Source organism: Zea mays, chromosome 10 (genome assembly GCF_902167145.1).
Source record: "Zea mays cultivar B73 chromosome 10, Zm-B73-REFERENCE-NAM-5.0, whole genome shotgun sequence".
In the NCBI taxonomy this organism is placed as follows: Eukaryota; Viridiplantae; Streptophyta; class Magnoliopsida; order Poales; family Poaceae; genus Zea; species Zea mays.
In genome coordinates this window covers 130,853,086-130,871,585 of record NC_050105.1, presented here as the reverse complement: position 1 = coordinate 130,871,585, position 18,500 = coordinate 130,853,086, and the positions used below count along the sequence as shown (strand labels likewise).

At 46.2% G+C, this 18,500-nt stretch overlaps 1 protein-coding gene across 2 annotated transcripts; it reads right to left on the bottom strand.

Annotated features, from left to right (window-relative positions):
- Positions 1–5,818: 5,818 nt before the first annotated feature.
- On the bottom strand, positions 5,819–7,094 carry LOC103641809 (uncharacterized). Of its 2 annotated transcripts, XM_008665140.3 has the most exons (3): positions 6,876–7,094; positions 6,494–6,749; positions 5,819–6,373 (listed from the first exon to the last, which is right to left on the bottom strand). In XM_008665140.3, the coding sequence occupies exons 1-3, from the start codon at positions 6,903–6,905 to the stop codon at positions 6,141–6,143; spliced, it is 519 nt and encodes a 172-aa protein (XP_008663362.1). In that variant the 5' UTR covers positions 6,906–7,094; the 3' UTR covers positions 5,819–6,140. The 2 variants fall into 2 exon arrangements, with proteins under 2 accessions (XP_008663362.1, XP_035819394.1); XM_035963501.1 differs by having other exon boundaries at positions 5,819–6,749; positions 6,876–7,093.
- Between the last annotated feature and the right edge of the window lie 11,406 nt (positions 7,095–18,500).

Here is an 18,500-nt window from a genome sequence, read left to right as displayed (position 1 = left end):
TGAGACTAATGGCTCTCCAAGAGAGCAAGTTGTTGATCTTGATGATGTAGAAGACGTTCCAACGGCCGTGATACGCACCATGGCGATTGGAGATGTACGGCCTCAGGAACAATTGGAGCAAGATCAACCGTCTTCCTCAACCATGGTGCATTCCCCATCCCAAGATGACGAACAGGCACCTCAAGTGGAGGCGCATGATCAAAGGGGAGCACAGGATGATCAAGTTGAAGAGGAAGAAGCACCTCAGGCACCTCCAACCCAAGTTCGAGCGACGATCCAAAGGGATCATCCCGTCAACCAAATATTGGGTGATATTAGCAAGGGAGTAACTACTCGTTCAAGATTAGTTAATTTTTGTGAGCATTACTCTTTTGTCTCTTCTATTGAGCCTTTCAGGGTAGAAGAAGCCTTGCTAGATCCGGACTGGGTATTGGCCATGCAGGAGGAACTCAACAACTTCAAGCGCAATGAAGTTTGGACACTGGTGCCTCGTCCCAAGCAAAATGTTGTGGGAACCAAGTGGGTGTTCCGCAACAAACAGGACGAGCACGGGGTGGTGACGAGGAACAAGGCTCGACTTGTGGCAAAAGGTTATGCCCAAGTCACAGGTTTGGACTTTGAGGAGACTTTTGCTCCTGTGGCTAGGCTAGAATCAATTCGTATCTTGCTAGCATATGCTGCTCACCATTCTTTCAGGTTGTACCAAATGGATGTGAAGAGCGCTTTCCTCAATGGGCCAATCAAGGAGGAGGTGTACGTGGAGCAACCCCCTGGCTTCGAGGATGAACGGTACCTCGACCACGTGTGTAAGCTCTCTAAGGCGCTCTATGGACTTAAGCAAGCCCCAAGAGCATGGTATGAATGCCTTAGAGACTTTTTAATTGCTAATGCTTTCAAGGTCGGGAAAGCCGATCCAACTCTTTTTACTAAGACTTGCGATGGTGATCTTTTCGTATGCCAAATTTATGTCGATGACATAATATTTGGTTCTACTAATCAAAAGTCTTGTGAAGAATTTAGCAGGGTGATGACGCAGAAATTCGAGATGTCGATGATGGGCGAGTTGAACTACTTCCTTGGGTTCCAAGTGAAGCAACTCAAGGACGACACTTTCATCTCCCAAACGAAGTACACGCAAGACTTGCTAAAGCGGTTTGGGATGAAGGACGCCAAGCCCGCAAAGACGCCGATGGGAACTGACGGACACACCGACCTCAACAAAGGAGGTAAGTCCGTTGATCAAAAAGCATACCGGTCCATGATAGGTTCTTTGCTTTATTTATGTGCTAGTAGACCGGATATTATGCTTAGCGTATGCATGTGTGCTAGATTTCAATCCGATCCTAAGGAGTGTCACTTAGTGGCTGTGAAGCGAATTCTTCGATATTTAGTCGCTACGCCTTGCTTTGGGATCTGGTATCCAAAGGGGTCTAACTTTGACTTGATTGGATATTCAGACTCCGACTATGCTGGATGTAAGGTCGATAGGAAGAGTACATCGGGGACGTGCCAATTCTTAGGAAGGTCCCTGGTGTCGTGGAACTCTAAGAAACAAACTTCCGTTGCCCTATCCACCGCTGAGGCCGAGTATGTTGCCGCAGGACAGTGTTGTGCGCAACTGCTTTGGATGAGGCAAACCCTCCGGGACTTTGGCTACAATCTGAGCAAAGTCCCACTCCTATGTGATAATGAGAGTGCTATCCGAATAGCGGAAAATCCTGTTGAGCACAGCCGCACAAAGCACATTGACATCCGGCATCACTTTTTGAGAGACCACCAGCAAAAGGGAGATATCGAAGTGTTTCATGTTAGCACCGAGAACCAGCTAGCCGATATCTTCACTAAGCCTTTAGATGAAAAGACCTTTTGCAGTCTGCGTAGTGAGCTAAATGTCCTAGATTCGCGGAACTTGGATTGAATTGTAGCATACATGTGTTTATGCCTTTGATCATGTTCATTCTGCATTCTGTTGCTTATTGTGGTGCTCAAGTTGTACAAACACTCCCTGGACTTCACAAGTCCGTGTTGCAAGTGATGCACATATTTAGGGGGAGCTGTGCTACAACTTGACCCTTTGAGACTAACCATGTACTTGAGTTTGGTTGTTTTAGTCTCCAAGGAGAATTGAAAGGGAAAAGGTGGACTTGGACCATGCAAGACTTCCACTGCACTCCGATTGAAAAGAGTAACTTTTCAAGTTCATCTTTATACTCTTATTGCCTTTGTGTTCTTATTTGAAGATTTTAGTGAGGCAATGGGGTTAAAGGGCCAAGATTTATCCCGTTTTGGTGCTTGATGCCAAAGGGGGAGAAAATAAAGGCCTTTATACTCTACTTGCTTTATGTTGTGTTGGCATAAATCACCAAAAAGGGGGAGATTGAAAGGGAAATGTGCCCTTAGGCCATTTCTATGTATTTTGGTGATTTAGTGTCCAACACAAGTGCCCTAGTGTAAAAAGGTGGACAAAGTACAAATCAAGGATAAAGGTATGTTTCTCAGACTTAGTACATTGTTTTATGGACTAATGTGTTGTGTCTAAGTGCTGGAAACAGGAAAAATCCAATTGAAAATGCCTTGGCTCGAACAGCCAAGACTTTGCTGAGTCTGGGAGCACCGGACTGTCCGGTGGTGCACCGGACAGTGTTCGGTGCGCCAGGCTTGCTCGAGCAAAGTGGCTGCTCTCGGGAATTCATCGGCGACGTACGACTATAATTCACCGGACTGTCCGGTGTGCACCGGACTGTCCGGTGAGCCAACGGTCGGCAGGGCCAACGGTCGACCGCGCGATCTGCGCGGGACACGTGGCCGGGCCAATGGCTAGTAGGAGGCACCGGACTGTCCGGTGTGCACCGGACATGTCCGGTGCGCCAACGGCTCTCAGGCTGCCAACGGTCGACTGCGCCATTTATGGAAGGAAATCGGGCACCGGACAGTGTCCGGTGTGCACCGGACTGTCCGGTGCACCAGTCGACAGAAGGCAAGATCAGCCTTCCTTGATTGCTCTCAACGGCTCCTAGCTGCCTTGGGGCTATAAAAGGGACCCCTAGGCGCATGGAGGAGCACACCAAGCATTCCTACAACATTTCTAAGCACCAAGACATCGATTTCGCGCATTCGTTTCATTGTGATAGCATATAGAGCTCTAGTGGAGTTGTGAACTCATTGAGTTGTGTTGCGAGCTCTTGTTGCGACTTGTGTGCGTGTTGACACTCTGATTCTTGTGTCTTGTGTGCGTTGCTAATCCCTTCCTTGCTCCGTGTTCTTTGTGAATTTCAAGTGTAAGGGCGAGAGGCTCCAAGTTGTGGAGATTCCTCGCAAACGGGATTGAGAAAAAGTAAGCAAAACACCGTGGTATTCAAGTGGGTCTTTGGACCGCTTGAGAGGGGTTGATTGCAACCCTCGTCCGTTGGGACGCCACAACATGGAGTAGGCAAGCGTTGGTCTTGGCCGAACCACGGGATAACCACCGTGCCATCTCTGTGATTGATCCTTGTTGGTTATTGTGTTTTGTTGAGAATTCCTCTCTAGCCACTTGGCAATTATTGTGCTAACGATTAACCAAGTTTTGTGGCTTAAGTTTTCAAGTTTAACAGGATCACCTATTCACCCCCCCTCTAGGTGCTCTCAGGAGGCTTCATCAATGGGCCATGTTCTTCATCACGATTGGGAAAGATCTCTACAAAAAGGGGCATATCAGAATAAGGTAGTTGTGCATCTCGACCGAGCAGGGAAGGCAGGCAGGCAGTTCCTAGGAGACATCCATAGTAGGACCTACGTGCACCATGCTACCTCGAGGAGCCTCATGGGAACACATTTCGGTAAGATTTCAATTGGCCTACCATGGTATCAGACGCACACTAGGTGCTGAGATTTGGGATGCCGAAATCAATCATAATGGACAATGGTACACAGTTTACCGAGAACAGGTTCCTAGAATTCTGCGATGAATACCACATCCACATAGACTGGGCCTCCATGGCCCACCCCCAGGGGAACGAACAGGTCAAGCGGGCTAACAGGATGATCATGCAAGGCCTGAAATCCCGTTTTTCACCCGCCTCAAGCAAACTTGACCAACAATGGTCGCAGGCGCTCACTGCAGTCCTCTAGAGCTTGAGAACGACCCCGAACCACCCAACCGGGTACATGCCATACTTTATGGTCTATAGGGTCGAGGCGGTCCTTCCCACCAACCTCGAGTACGACGCCCAAGGGTAAGGTTGTATGCAACGAGCAAAATGAGTCGAGCCTAAAGGACACGTTGGACCAACTCGACGAAGCTCGTGATGTAGCACTATTGCGGTCGACATGGTACCAGCAGGCACCGCGAAGATACCATAACTACCATGTTCGAAGAAGCATCTTGCAAGTAGGAGTCTTAGTACTTCGGTGGGTTCAAACCAACAAAGACTGACACAAACTGTCCCACCAACGGAGGGTTGTTTATGGTCGAAGAGGAACTTTGGCCAGACACCTACAAGATGAAGGACAAAAAGGGAAGGACACTCGCCAACATGTGGAACATCGAGCAGATGCGATGATTCTACCCGTAGAAAATCCCCGACACTCCTAAGCCGACCAGCTCTCGGCCCTAGACCGTATGCCTAAGGGCTCGGGGCATGAGGGGGGAGGAGGGCAAAGCGCATCAGAGAGATAGCCTTTCCCGCTAACAATTTTTTGTGTCCTTCCAATAGGCATGACATTTATACCCTTCCAAGTAAACATGGCCACGTTGATACCTCTCTTTTTCTTTGTCGTCTACCCGACTCACGCAGGGTCTCGATAAAACCGAAGGGAGCAAGAACCAACTAGGCCACCCTTCCAGAGCGCTTGGGCCTAGGAAACTAGATGAACACCAAGGGCTCACTTTCCGGTAAGGACCCAAACCCATTCAAATTTCTTTTGTAGGGACCAAAGAATGAAAAACTCATGGTGAGGTAGCCATGAATTCTAGAGTTCCAAGGTCAGTCCACAAAGGGCTTGTGGTCGCTCAAGCGAAAGTAGAGCGAGGGGCAACCGGAGACGGGCACACTAGCGTCCATGACCCTGACGTACAAAACGTTGAGGGCGTTACTAGCTCGTGTTCGAGTTTAGGTAGAGTCCGACTCATGGTTTATCATAGAGAGAGGTAGCGAGCCATCGATTCCGGTCAAACAGAATTGATGACTATATGAGTCAGCGCCTAGGAGTATGAGGATGGTCCCTAGCAGACCCCACGCTTGGATCCTATGGAAGGAACCAGGGCCTCACTCGAATTATCCGTTTGAAGCTCATCGAGCGCCATTACTAGCCCATCGAGAAAAGCTTGGTACTGCTCACCTCCCTCATTACCGTGAAGGGGATGCGCGGGGGAGAGTAAAACCAAAAAAGACAGGATAGGACCCTAGACGTTGCATTGAGCAGGGGCTCGATGGTTGTATCTTTGTGAATCGTGCCATCTTTGGGTGCAGTCTATTCTTTCTTGAGGTGGGGACGGGTGTTTTTTCTCCCTTTCAAAAGCTTAAGCGAGTGTTTGTCTGTCATCACCTCCAAGCTCTTGATCCTTAGGTTCTCACTTCGAATGGGGTCCGAATGGGGTCCGCCGAGGGGTCATCTGTCGGCTCATTGTGGCCAGAGCCGCTATCCCATCTCCCTCTCCCTTGGGCTTCCCGGAAGAATTATGGAGTTTTTCGTATGGTGCATAAGGCTGCTAAGAGCATCTCCAACAACAAACCCTAAAATAGAGTCCTAAAAATTGAAATAGGACCATATTTAGAATGTTTAGGGTCTCAAAAGAAATGTTTACTCCAATAGTTAGGCCTTAAATAATGTTATTTAGGAAATAAATCATGATATTAGGAAATAAATGGTTGGAGATTAAGTGGAAATGAGGATAGGGCTCCAGTATATGGGTACTATATTTAGGACCCGAGAGACCGAGCCCTATAACCATTTGATGAAATTTTATAAAATAGGGCCGCTGTTGGAAGGATGTTTTATGGTTTTGAGCCCTATATTTAAAATAGGATCATGTTTAGAGCCTCTCTTGGAGATGCTCTAAGGCCGAGCTGCTCCGATCCTGACTTGCCAAGTCCGATAGTCACGCGGCTAGTAAGGCATTTATCCCCTGCTTCCTAGAGCCCTCGGTGTTTCACTTGCCCTTATTGTTTCTCTATTTTCTTGGTGAAGTAATCGCACACAAAAGCTTTAGTCCTTTTTGCCCTCTTCCTTGTTCCACTAATATCCACGGCCTCTCCCTCTTCTTCCTCAGCATCAAGAGCCACTACAGATGGGTTCTTTGTTTGTCTGTCAACCACTGCATTAGCTCCATGCCTTGAACCCCCTTGCTTATCATTATTGGCTGGTGATAGTGCAGCTGATGACCCTGGCACCGCTACATATGCATAAATAGTGATAAAAACGTCACTTTTAAATGCATTATGCCTAAAATGGGTACTATGCGAGTATAATGCGAGTCTTTGTCTGCTACTGTCGTACAATGCAAGTATAGTACCTAAAATAGGTACACCATTGTTGCCTTTGCCTGAAGATGGTGTCGGCGGTGGGTCTGGCAAATAACTCCAGAGGTCGAGGCTAAGATGTTTCTCTAGCGGCGGCATGGAGGTAGCACGAGCACTCCTGGACATGGACACATGGATGTTGTCTGTTGCCTGTTGGCGTGCAAGGTGCAACTGCTTGGATGATGCTAGGCCGGCTTGGTGGACCTCCACCGCTCGTCCGCTCCGCGGCTCCACGCCTCCACTCCAGGTCTGCACGAGACGGATGACTGTGAATCTATGACCTCCACTCCGCTGCACGTCCGCACTCGCACAGAAGCATGGCGGTCGGCGGCGAGCCATCAGGAAACAACACGAGCAGGAGCAGTGACAGCTTACGTTGAGTTTGAGTGACGGCCTGGCGGGCATTGTTGTTTGGATTCTGGAAGCGGTTGTGGTCTAGTCGTCTCTCGTCTGGACGCACGGTGGCAGGCGACGTAGGCGCACTGCGGTAGTCGACATGCACAGTCGCACAGGCAGCCGCCGCCCGCTAGAGCCAGAGGAAGAGGGGGATATGGTTTATCCCTGATTTGGCGATTCCGGATTCCCTAGTCCCCACACGTGAGTGTGTGATGCATCTGCACTCTATAGACTGCTTAGACGCTTAGTGGGCTGCTGCTGGGCTTGAAGCCTGGTCGCCTAGTCGTGTGCCTGTGTGGCGTGGGAGTGGGAACGTGCCCTGTGGGCTTAGATGTTCGGTCGATAATAAAATAGGGAAAAACGGATATTATCCCAGTGCAAAACGAGATTCCCGATGCTGGTAAAAACGGGATATGGTAGCAGACGAAACGGGGGTTTTCTCGCCCGTTTTCATCCCTATGTGCTAATGCTACGATCCCGTGGAAGGGTGAGGAAGGGTCGACAGCAACACGATGAGAGAGGTCAACGGTGGCGACCACGAGAGTTAGAGAGAGGGGGAGCGATGATTCAAATAATATTGTTAATTGGATTTGAGTAAAGGAGAGGGTTATCCAACGATCTAAACAGTTGGTTTTGAAGGTGTGTTAAATCTGGCTATAATTTGTTTACTGGATTTAGTAAAGGTTATGGATATAGGTGACTTGGTTGGGTGGGTTTTGCAAATTTTAAACTGCTGGATTATATAGTGGTATATACTAAGCATTGAAGAGATAGGTACATAAAGATAAAAGCAATGTCAATAGACCTGACGAATACACATATGAGCATACATGCAATTTTTGAGCATTCGTGGCTATTAAACTAAAGATAAAGACTATAGGGTAGTAAAGTACCATAAGAAATGAGAACTACATGAAGGTCTTTGAAGAGAAGGCATAAGCAAGTTAAGTTTTTGTAAGACTGCTTACATTCGTTAAACATAGTTTGAATCATGTATACATGATAGGAGATTATCATTTCCTAGAGCAACGTTATTAAATATAGAGATGGTAGGAGATCATTTTTTCATATACAAATATCTTCTAGATTTTAGAAGTTGTGTATCCTATATTTTCTCCCCTGATATGCTCAAGCTTGTACTGATACTTGTTTCATCAATCTATATAAATAACATGGCATTCCACAAAGTTAATAAAGTCATTCAATCAATATAGTATCAGATCTAGCTAGAGGTATTAACTTCGAATCCTAATAAATATAATTAAATAAAATAATTGTTGCTTGTTTTTATTCTCCTAATATATAGGCCGTGCTAACGCTATGATCCCGGAAAGGGGAGGGGAGAGGTCGACGGAGGCGGCACGAGTGAGGGAAGAGGGTGACGGGGACGGAGGGAGGGGTGTTGGAGAAATAGACGTTTTCAGTTTTAATTTAATCCAAAAAATCACAGTGATGTGTGTGACGACATGTATGTGTATATGTGTATTGTTATTCACGTAAGCAGTAAACAACGATAAAATATGCATAAATACAAAGAGCAGATTGTACCCTGCGGAGGGACTGATGCTCAAGGTATCAGTGGCTCCATTCACACGAGACATCTCGTGTGTATGTTCGATGTAGTCGTACGTAGTCGACGCAGGCAGATGTACACAGTGCAGTCACACGAACGGCGCGCCGACGAGGAACTTCATCAGCGCTTGGACGAAGCGAGAAGTCGCGAGTACGCTCCCCAAAAACCTGTTCGCTCGCACACCCGTGCAAGTGTCTCTCTGCGGACGACGATTCGGAGGCCTGCTTTCCCATACTCTCTGTGCTCGCAGAAGGTGGGATGGGGATGGGCTGTACGCAACGCGTCTGAGAATTGTACGTGTGTTCTCTCGTAACTAGAAGGAGGCTCCTCTCCTCGTATATATACACGCGCGCAGAGGGAGGTCAACAGACAGTAACAATCACCATCAGACCTACCATTACAGCCAGCCTGTAATGACCAAAAATGTAAACAATAAAGATGGAGTAATCTTCTTATATGCATTGCTCCCCACTTATTAGAACATGTGAATAACCATGTTTAAAGTGAATAATTAACTAATGACCACAAATAATTTATGCATCATGCTGGAGTTTAATTGGGTGTGCATTTAATAATAGTAAGATTGATAAAGATATATTAGTGACCAAATTGGGAATTGGAAACCTAAATTGAAAGCTAGAAATTTGGAAATGACATAAAAAGGGAAAAGAAGGAAATTACCATACAAACATTAAGGAAAATAAATATACCCCTGTTCATACTGGTATTTGAAATTGAGCATTTCATCTAAACATGAACTTCACAACAAATTTTGAATTCAAGTTTAGATTCAAAAATAAAAAGAAAAGAAAACAGAAAAAAAAGAGAAAAGAAAGCTTACCTACGCCTGGGTCGCATGCGTCACTCGGCCCACTCTGCCTCGCTGTGCAGCCCATTGTGGCTGGCTGATTTGCGCGCCCGCAGATACTGTCAAGCGGGGCCTCTGGGTCGGTCACTGCCGCGCTGCGCGCGTGCTTTCTCTACCGCTGGCGTGTGGACCCGGGGAGGTAGCTCTCTTCCTCCCAACGAAGAACGAACGCCGTGCATGCCAGAGTCGTGCCGATGTCGCGCGGTCCGTTGCTGCACATGATCCCACTTCCCTCGCCTATTTAGGAAGCCACGACCGAAGCCTCCTCTTTCTACTCCTTCCTGCTCCTCGCGACCGCCACCATAGAAAGACCTCGGGTGCTCGCCGGTGTGCAGGGAACGCGGGTGTCGTGAACCCGGGGCAATCGCCGACTCATTCTCCGGTAAAACCTTGGGACCCAGACCATTTTATCGTAAGCATTTCATAGCTAGGGTTTCTAGTGGATGGCAGACGACATGGTGAGGTTTGATCACGCACTGCAATGGCGCCACCGTGGGAGGCTTATTATGCCCTCGTCGTCGGCGTCAGGGAGGGAGAAGAAAGCCTCCGACCATTAGATTGCGGGCGGACGGATAAGATTAGATCGGGGTACCCCCCCTTCGGCGCCTGAGATCCTAGCCGTCAATCGGGCGAGGGATGGTGTGGGGTGGATTGTGTTTCATAAAACTAGACCATTGATCGTCGATTCGATGATCGCGATTGCGTAACGGTTCAGTGTAAAGCTCGATTTAATCAAGATCGTAGATTGTAGATCCGACATCCCACCTAGCATACCGGTTCGTTTTAAATGTTGTTAGATCCCAGCGCTTGATCTCTAATCGGACGGTCGAAACCTCACGATACCCCTTCGGCTGTGCACTTTCGCGTATGGGCCCCTGTGAAACATAGAAACCAACCCGCCGTCCACCGTGACTGTGCACTGGGTCTAGTATTTTTTGCGCAGGAAACCCTAATCTTTCTGATTATAGCACCACAGTCCAGAGAGCAAAGAAATTGGATAAATGAATATGGAAATCGATTTTTAATGTAAAGATAGTTGTTAGAACTTATTTAATCCCTAGAAAATTCATATTTAGTCCAAATTGATCCATTCTAGTTCCTATGATTTTGTATTAATATTGTCTATAACTCAGTAACACTGTTTTAACATGAAAACTGTATTAAAATTTATATCTTAATTAATCTTGTACCAAACACATAAAACCTTTGGAAATTCATAACTTAAAATCCGTAACTCCAAATTTAATGATTCTTTTTTTCTATGATCTCATTTTAATGCATAGATTATTATTATGTATTTTGAATACATGTTTGGTGTGATGTTAATTTTTTTTATAATATGTATGTTTGTATTGATGCGAGTAGACGAGCAAGCTACTGAGGATCCAGGGGTTCAGCAGGTGGAGACTGCTGAACAGGAGCTCATTGAAGGCAAGTTGTGCTCTTGACCACATTTATTACCCAATAATGTTCTTGATTATCACTTACCAATGCATATGTTTAATTTTGATGGGACCCAATAGGTCACCCTAGTCTGATTACTTTTTACCTTGTTTAATCCTGAATCATTTGAGTAGTTATGCTATTGCTTTACAAGGTTTTGGGTTAATATTTCATTATATCCATGTTCTAATTATTCTTTTATGTTATTTATGTTTATGTCAAGATCATTACTTTTAATTGGAACATGGAGCTTAACTTGAGAAACACGTGCCACCACAAGGGCGAAATGTGACGCCCTTGGCTGACTAATTAGGAAAGCTAGTGGAAAACTACCTTACCCGAAAGGGGCAAGGGCAGTAGGGGAGTAGGCATGCATGGAGGTTCTCGGGTTGATTTTGCTGCGATGGCGGTCAGACGAGGGATTCTTGCAATTGCTCTTCCCAGAAACTGTAGTGGGTTTTCGGAAGCTAGTGGAACTTTGTAAAGGCCTCGTAGTGTTATCGTGCCTCGCTTCTCTGGTAGAGGTGTATGGGATTCATGACCCCTTGGCAGATGGGTAACCTGACTTGTGGGTACAGGGCACAACCTCTGCAGAGTGTAAAACTGGTCTACTAGCCGAGCTCACGATCAAGAGTAGCTTAGGACTCTCGCATGATTAAATTATAGAACTAAATTCAATTTGTCATTTGCATAGCATGGGATTATTTATTACTTTGTTCTATTATTCTTATTATGGTTTGGTATTTACTTACATTTAGTAACTACTAATAAAATTTGACCAACTTATTAAAAGCAATGCTCAGTTTTAACCCCTATTGTTGATCAGCCTTACACATCACATGAACTCCCACCTTTGGTGAGTTCATGCACATTATTCCCCACAACTTGTTGAGCGATGAACACGTGTGAGATCACCCTTGTTGTCTCACACCCCCACAGGAGAAGAATAAGTGGTTCAAGAGGAGCCACACAATGAGGAGTTTGACTTGATCTAGGTGGCGTCTCCCAGTCGATTTTATGGCGCCAAGGATGGACTTTAGTTCGTTTTATATTTATCTTTTATTTTGTAAGACTTCCGATATGTAATAAATACTCTGATGATATTGTGACATTTATCTCTATACATTTTGTTATTATATGTGTTGTCTTCTTTGGCGCATATATGAGATGCACCCGACTTTGTCCCTTAAATCCGGGTGTGACACAGCCAGAAACTGACGCCATCAGTGACGTCCGCTAATAGCTGACAACCATTACAGCTCGTCCGTTACCAGCCATAACATATGAAACGACCAGTAACGTACGACAATAATGGATGGTCATTACTCTAAGCAAAATGTGCAACCATTAGGAAGGAATATTCGGACCAAGGTCCGATCTACCACGGCCATGGCCCGGCCCGGCCAGCGATGCGCGCGTGTGTGGCAGTCCTTCACCCTTTTCTCAGCTTCTCAATAGATGCACCAATGGTCCACCTATTTAAGTTGAGTGAATTGTCCCTTGAACTTCCGGTATGGTACTAAATTACTAGTACACCGTAGCATTAAAGTGGGCGTCTGACATTGACTATTATTGAATATTAATATGGGCCAGGCCCACATTAATTCAACAATCCCCACCAAATGCTAAGTCACACTAAAATGCTCTCATCATCTCAAACGTTTGATATACTAGTGTTTTGATGGAGACTGTTAAGTTGAACATACACCTAGAATCTAGACTACACTTGACCACAACTGCACAATGGGCTAGGCCTTGAATTGGCAGTTTTGCGTGGAATAAGTTTCATCTAAACTCTTTACCAGTACTAGGTTGCCGAGCGCATCCCCTCTGGTTGGAGCATATAAGTCAAACTCCATAGCCTTTCATGGGTATCTAGAGACCACTGAAAGTCGCCTAGAGAGGGGTGGATAGGCGGAAACTGAAATTTACAACTTTAAACACACTACAAGCCGGGGTTAGCGTTAGAACAAATGTCAAGTTCGGGAGAGAGGGGAAAACAAATCAACCAAGAAATAAAGCGGATGGACACGGTGATTTGTTTTACCGAGGTTTGGTTCTAAAGAACCTAGTCCCCGTTGAAGTGGTCACAAAGACCGGATCTCTTTCAACCCTTTCCCTCTCTCAAACGGTCACCTAGACCGAGTGAGCTTTCTTCTTTTACTTCTCACGGGTCACTTAGACCCCGCAAGGACCACCACACAATTGGTGTCTCTTGCCTTGCTTACAAAGCACTTGAGAGTAACAAGGAAAAGAAAAGAAAGCCAACCAAGCAAACAAGAGCAACAAGAAACACAAGTGATCCTCTCACAAGCCCTAATGCGCTAGAGTTGAATTCGGGACTTTGAGTGGATCGATCGCTTGATTTGTGTCTTGGAGTGAAGTCTATTGCTCTTGTGTTGAATGCAATGTGTGGAATGCTTGGATGGTTGGAGTGGAGGTGGTTGAGGGGTATTTATAGCCCTCAACCACCAAACAACTGTTTGGGTTGGGCTGCTGTCGATGGGCGCACCGGACAGTCCGGTGCGCCATCGGACACTGTCCGGTGTGCTAGCCTTGTCACCTAACTGTTAGGGTTCGGGCGCTTTTGACCGTTGGAGCTTTGTCTTCTAGTGGCACCGGACAGTCCGGTGCCACACCGGACACGCACTGTTCACTATTCGGTGCGCCTCTGACGGGCGGCTCTGCTCTGCCGCGCACTGTTCCTCTGAAACTCAGCTTTTGCAGGCGACCGTTGCGCGAAGTAGCTGTTGCTCCGCTGGTGCACCGGACAGTCCGGTGAATTATAGCGGAGCACGTCCTCTGAAACCTGAGAGTGGAGAGTTCGGAGTTGTACGGTCCTGGTGTACCAGACACTGTCCGGTGGCACACCGGATAGTCCGGTGCGCCAGACCAGGGCACACTCGGTTTCTTTGCTCCTTTCTTTTTGAACCCTTTCTTCAATCTTATATTGGTTTGTGTTGAACCTTTATGCACCTGTAGAATATATAATCTAGAGCAAACTAGTTAGTCCAATTATTTGTGTTGGGCATTCAACCACCAAAATTATTTATAGGAAAAGGTTAAACCCTATTTCCCTTTCAATCTCCCCCTTTTGGTGATTGATGCCAACACAAACCAAAGCAAATATATAAGTGCAGAATTGAACTAGTTTGCATAAGGTAAGTGCATAGGTTACTTAGAATTAAACCAATTTATACTTTTACTAGATATGCATGGATTGCTTTTTTTACTTAACATTTTGGACCACTGCACCACATTTTTTTTGCAAATTCCTTTTGGAAAGTCTTTTAAAAATCTTTTTGCAAATAGTCAAAGGTATATGAATAAAATTGCGAGAAGCATTTTCAAGATTTGAAATTTTCTCCCCCTATTTCAAATGCTTTTCCTTTGACTTAAACAAAACTCCCCCTTAATGAAATTCTCCTCTTAGTTTTTCAAGAGGGTTTTAATAGATACCAATTGGAAGTATATTTCGATGATAGTTTTGAAAATATACCAATTGAAAGTTGAAAATATACCAATTGAAAGTAAACATACCAATTTGAAATATATCAATTAAATTTTTTCGAAAGGTGGTGGTGCGGTCCTTTTGCTTTGGGCTAATACTTTCTCCCCCTTTGGCATTAATCGCCAAAACGGAGACTTTGTGAGCCCTCTAAACTTTATCCCCCATTGCTACAAGTAAATATGTGTGAAAAGATTATACCAATTTGGAGAGTGGTGTGAGTAGCGACGAAGAGTAAATGATATCGATAGAGTGGAGTGGAAGCCTTGTCTTCGTCGAGTACTCCATTTCCCTTTCAATATATGACTTAGCATAGAAATACACTTGAAAACCCATTAGTCGTAGTCATGAAAGAGATATGATCAAAGGTATATAGATGAGCTATGTTTGCAAAGTTTCAATCAAAATTCTGAGAATCAAGTATATTTAGCTCATTCCTAAGTTTGCTAAAGGTTTTCTCATCTAATGGTTTGGTAAAGATATCGGTTAATTGTTCTTTGGTGCTAACATAAGCGATCTTGATATCCCCCTTTGTTGGTGATCCCTCAAAAAATGATACCGAATGTCTATGTTCTTAGTGCAGCTGTGTTCAACGGGATTATCCGCCATGCGGATTGCACTCTCATTGTCACATAGGAGAGGGACTTTGCTCAATTTGTAGCCATAGTCCCTGAGGGTTTGCCTCTTCCAAAGTAATTGCGCACAGCAATGGCCTGCAGCAATGTACTCGGCTTCGGCGGTGGAAAGATCTTCTGAGTTTTGTTTCTTTGAAGCCCAAGACACCAGGGATCTTCCCAGAAACTGACAAGTCCCTGATGTGCTCTTTCTATCAATTTTACACCCTGCCCAATCGGTATCTGAATAACCTATTAAATCAAATGTGGATCCCTTGGGGTACCAAAGACTAAACTTAGGAGTGTAAACTAAATATCTCATGATTATTTTCACGGCCCTAAGGTGAACTTCCTTAGAATCGGCTTGGAACCTTGTACACATGCATATAGAAAGCATAATGTCCGGTCGAGATGCACATAAATAGAGTAAAGATCCTATCATCGACCGATATACCTTTTGATCTACGGATTTACCTCCCGTGTCGAGGTCAAGATTCCTATTTGTTCCCATGGGTGTCTTGATGGGTTTGGCATCCTTCATTCCAAACTTGTTAAGTATGTCTTGAATGTACTTTGTTTGGCTGATGAAGGTGCCTTCTTGGAGTTGCTTGACTTGAAATCATAGGAAATACTTCAACTCCCCCATCATAGACATCTCGAATTTTTGAATCATGATCCTACTAAACTCTTCACAAGTTGATTTGTTAGTAGACCCAAATATGATATCATCAACATAAATTTGGCATACAAACAAATCTTTTGCAATAGTTTTAGTAAAGAGAGTAGGATCGACTTTACCTACTTTGAAGCCATTAGTGATAAGGAAATCTCGCAGGCATTCATACCATGCTCTTGGGGCTTGCTTGAGCCCATAAAGCATCTTTGAGAGTTTATAAACATGGTTAGGGTACTCACTATCTTCAAAGCCGACAGGTTGCTCAACATAGGCCTCTTCCTTGATTGGTCCATTGAGGAAGGCACTTTTCACGTCCATTTGATAAAGCTTAAAGCCATGGTAAGTAGCATAGGCAAGTAATATATGAATTGACGCAAGTGAATAAGGTTCACCAAAGTCCAAACCTTCGACTTGTGAATAACCCTTGGCCAAGGGTCGGGCTTTGTTCCTTGTCACCACACCATGCTCATCTTACTTGTTGCGGAATACCCACTTGGTTCTTACAACATTTTGGTTAGGACGTGGAACTAAATGTCATATCTCATTCCTTGTGAAGTTGTTGAGCTCCTCTTGCATTGCCGACACCCAATCCAAATCTCTTAGTGCATCCTCTATCCTGTATGGCTCAATAGAGAAGGCAAACGAGTAATGTTTACAAAAATGAGCAACTCGAGATCTAGTAGTTACCCCCTTATGAATGTCACCGAGAATGGAGTTCACGGGTGATCTCTTTGAATTGCTTGGTGGACTCTTGGGTGCGGCGGTCTTTGACCCTGAATCTCTTGATCATCTTCCTTGTCTTGATCAACTTCATCTCCCCCTTGATCATTGTCGTCCTCTTGAGGTGGCTCATCCTCTTGATCTTCATCTTCATTGTCTTGAGCCTGATCCTCATCTTGAGTTGGTGGAGATGCTTGATTGAAAGATGACAATTGATCTTGTGCATGAGTGGGCTCTTTGGATTCTGTGGGGGACAGATATCCCCCGGGTCCACTAGAAGGCTAGAAGACCTCGCGAAAGGCTTTGGGCCCGATATTTCATAAAGCCATCCCTTCGTGAGCCTGGGGAGGAACGTTTGGCGAAGTGGATCAGCACAAGATCGGATTAACTCGAGCCTAGACAGCCTAATGGATTTGAGCATCATCCACAACAGTGACCCGACTTTCCCGCGCTGCGTCCTCAGGCGTCGGAACTGAATGGCGATAAGTCGACAGAATTATAGGAAGATAGGCTCAGTCGGTTCACTATTACTTAGGCACACACTGTTATCATATCCGCATGTAACGCCCCATGGTCGAGTATATAAGGCCTATGGGGCATCCCCTCAAAAACATCTCACTCATTAGCCATCTACTCTGCTCTCTAGCATCTCTCGTACTAGAGAACTCCCTTGTAACCCACCACATAAAAGATCCACACTAGGACGTAGGGTGTTACCATCTCAAAGCGGCCCGAACCTGTACAAGATTGTCTACTATCTCTCATGCATCTGGCACGAACCATCGAGCTACAGTCGGTAACACCGTCCTACTCCAAAAAGCACCTCGAGGGGCAACCCTGGGTGCGCGGTCAGACCCAAAACACCGACAGCTGGAGCGCCAGGTGTGGGGTGTGTCACTGATCCAAGCTAGCTCAATGGCCATCACTTTCCAGCACAAGATCATCCTCTGCCCTGGATCCGTGTTCTACTTCGGAACCATCTCATCCGTGGCAGACGAAGAAGGAACTCTACACCGCATCGCGGATCTGCCAGAGAAAACCTTCCTCGACAATCTCTGGGAAAGCCGGAGCGAAGCAGGAAAAAAGCAACCCCAACGCTCCGAGCGAAGACTACCTCCTGCAAGCCAGGAGCCAAGGATCTGTCTACCCGGAGAACCCCGCTGTCCACCTCCTCTACGGAAAAATGGACGTGGATCACAAGGAAAAAGGAAATGAACGAGGTGAAAGCTCGTCAAGCTGCTCTTCTAGTACCTCCGCTCTCAAAGGAGAACAGAAAGAAGCTTGTCGCTACGACATTTCCATTCTACCCCGACGTCCTCTTCATCAGGGGTAGAGTGGAATCATCCCATATCTCCGACGATGAACCAACCGCGCCGGGGGAGGAACCTCTTCAGCGGGAATCTCGCCGACGAAGAAACTGACGCCGAAATATCCGACAGCATCATGAAGCCGGAGAGCGAGACCTGGCACAGCCTGTGTCACGAGATGAGATCTCGGAGGTGGGAGAAACTCCAGAAGAACGGGTCTTCAGGGAAAGAAGGAATTCCCGACGACGTGATCGTCGGCAAGCTCAAGAACAGGCCGAACAGGAGGCGAGACAACGTCGAGAGAACCCTCTTCTCGGACGGAACCTAAACCCCGACTTCGCCCAAGCCATGAACACACGGAGTGAGGTCGATGGAGTGTTGGCTCGGATAGTCGATGGCCTCCCTCGGACTTTGGACGCCGAGGGCTATCGGCGGCTGCTCACTCGGGCAGCTAATCATCTTCTGCCTCTCGCTCATCCTCCGAGCGATCTACGACACGCCATCAACAGTCGGCAGGACGCATGGAGCTCCATCAATGCTTCACGCGAACGGCGACACGCGAACGAGATTCGGTGTCGAGAAGAGTATGATCGAGATCACGACATCCTTGCGCGAAGTCAGGCCACTAGAGTTGAGTCGGCAATAGCTTCAACCGGTGGCACGACCCGGGGACGATCGAGGCACCACGTCAACAACTCCCCTCCCCGAGATCGACATCATCATCGTCGACAGGAGGACACATGTGGAGTATCGGCGCTCACTCCACATCTCAGGGCCATTCAGTGGCCCCCTGTAACATCCCAAAATTTCAACCCGAGGTTTGGAACCCTAATCTCCTAACCCCCCCTTTTATCTCTCCCTAAATTCCACCCCATAGGTCATCTCATCATATGCA

Bases quoted from the DNA above. Each gene is read 5' to 3' on its own strand.
- LOC103641809 (XM_035963501.1), bottom strand. From the start codon at position 6,905: ATGCCCGCCAGGCCGTCACTCAAACTCAAC. The intron at 6,750-6,875 runs GTAAGCTGTCAC...CGTCTCGTGCAG, and splicing joins GGCCGTCACTCAAACTCAAC to ACCTGGAGTGGAGGCGTGGA.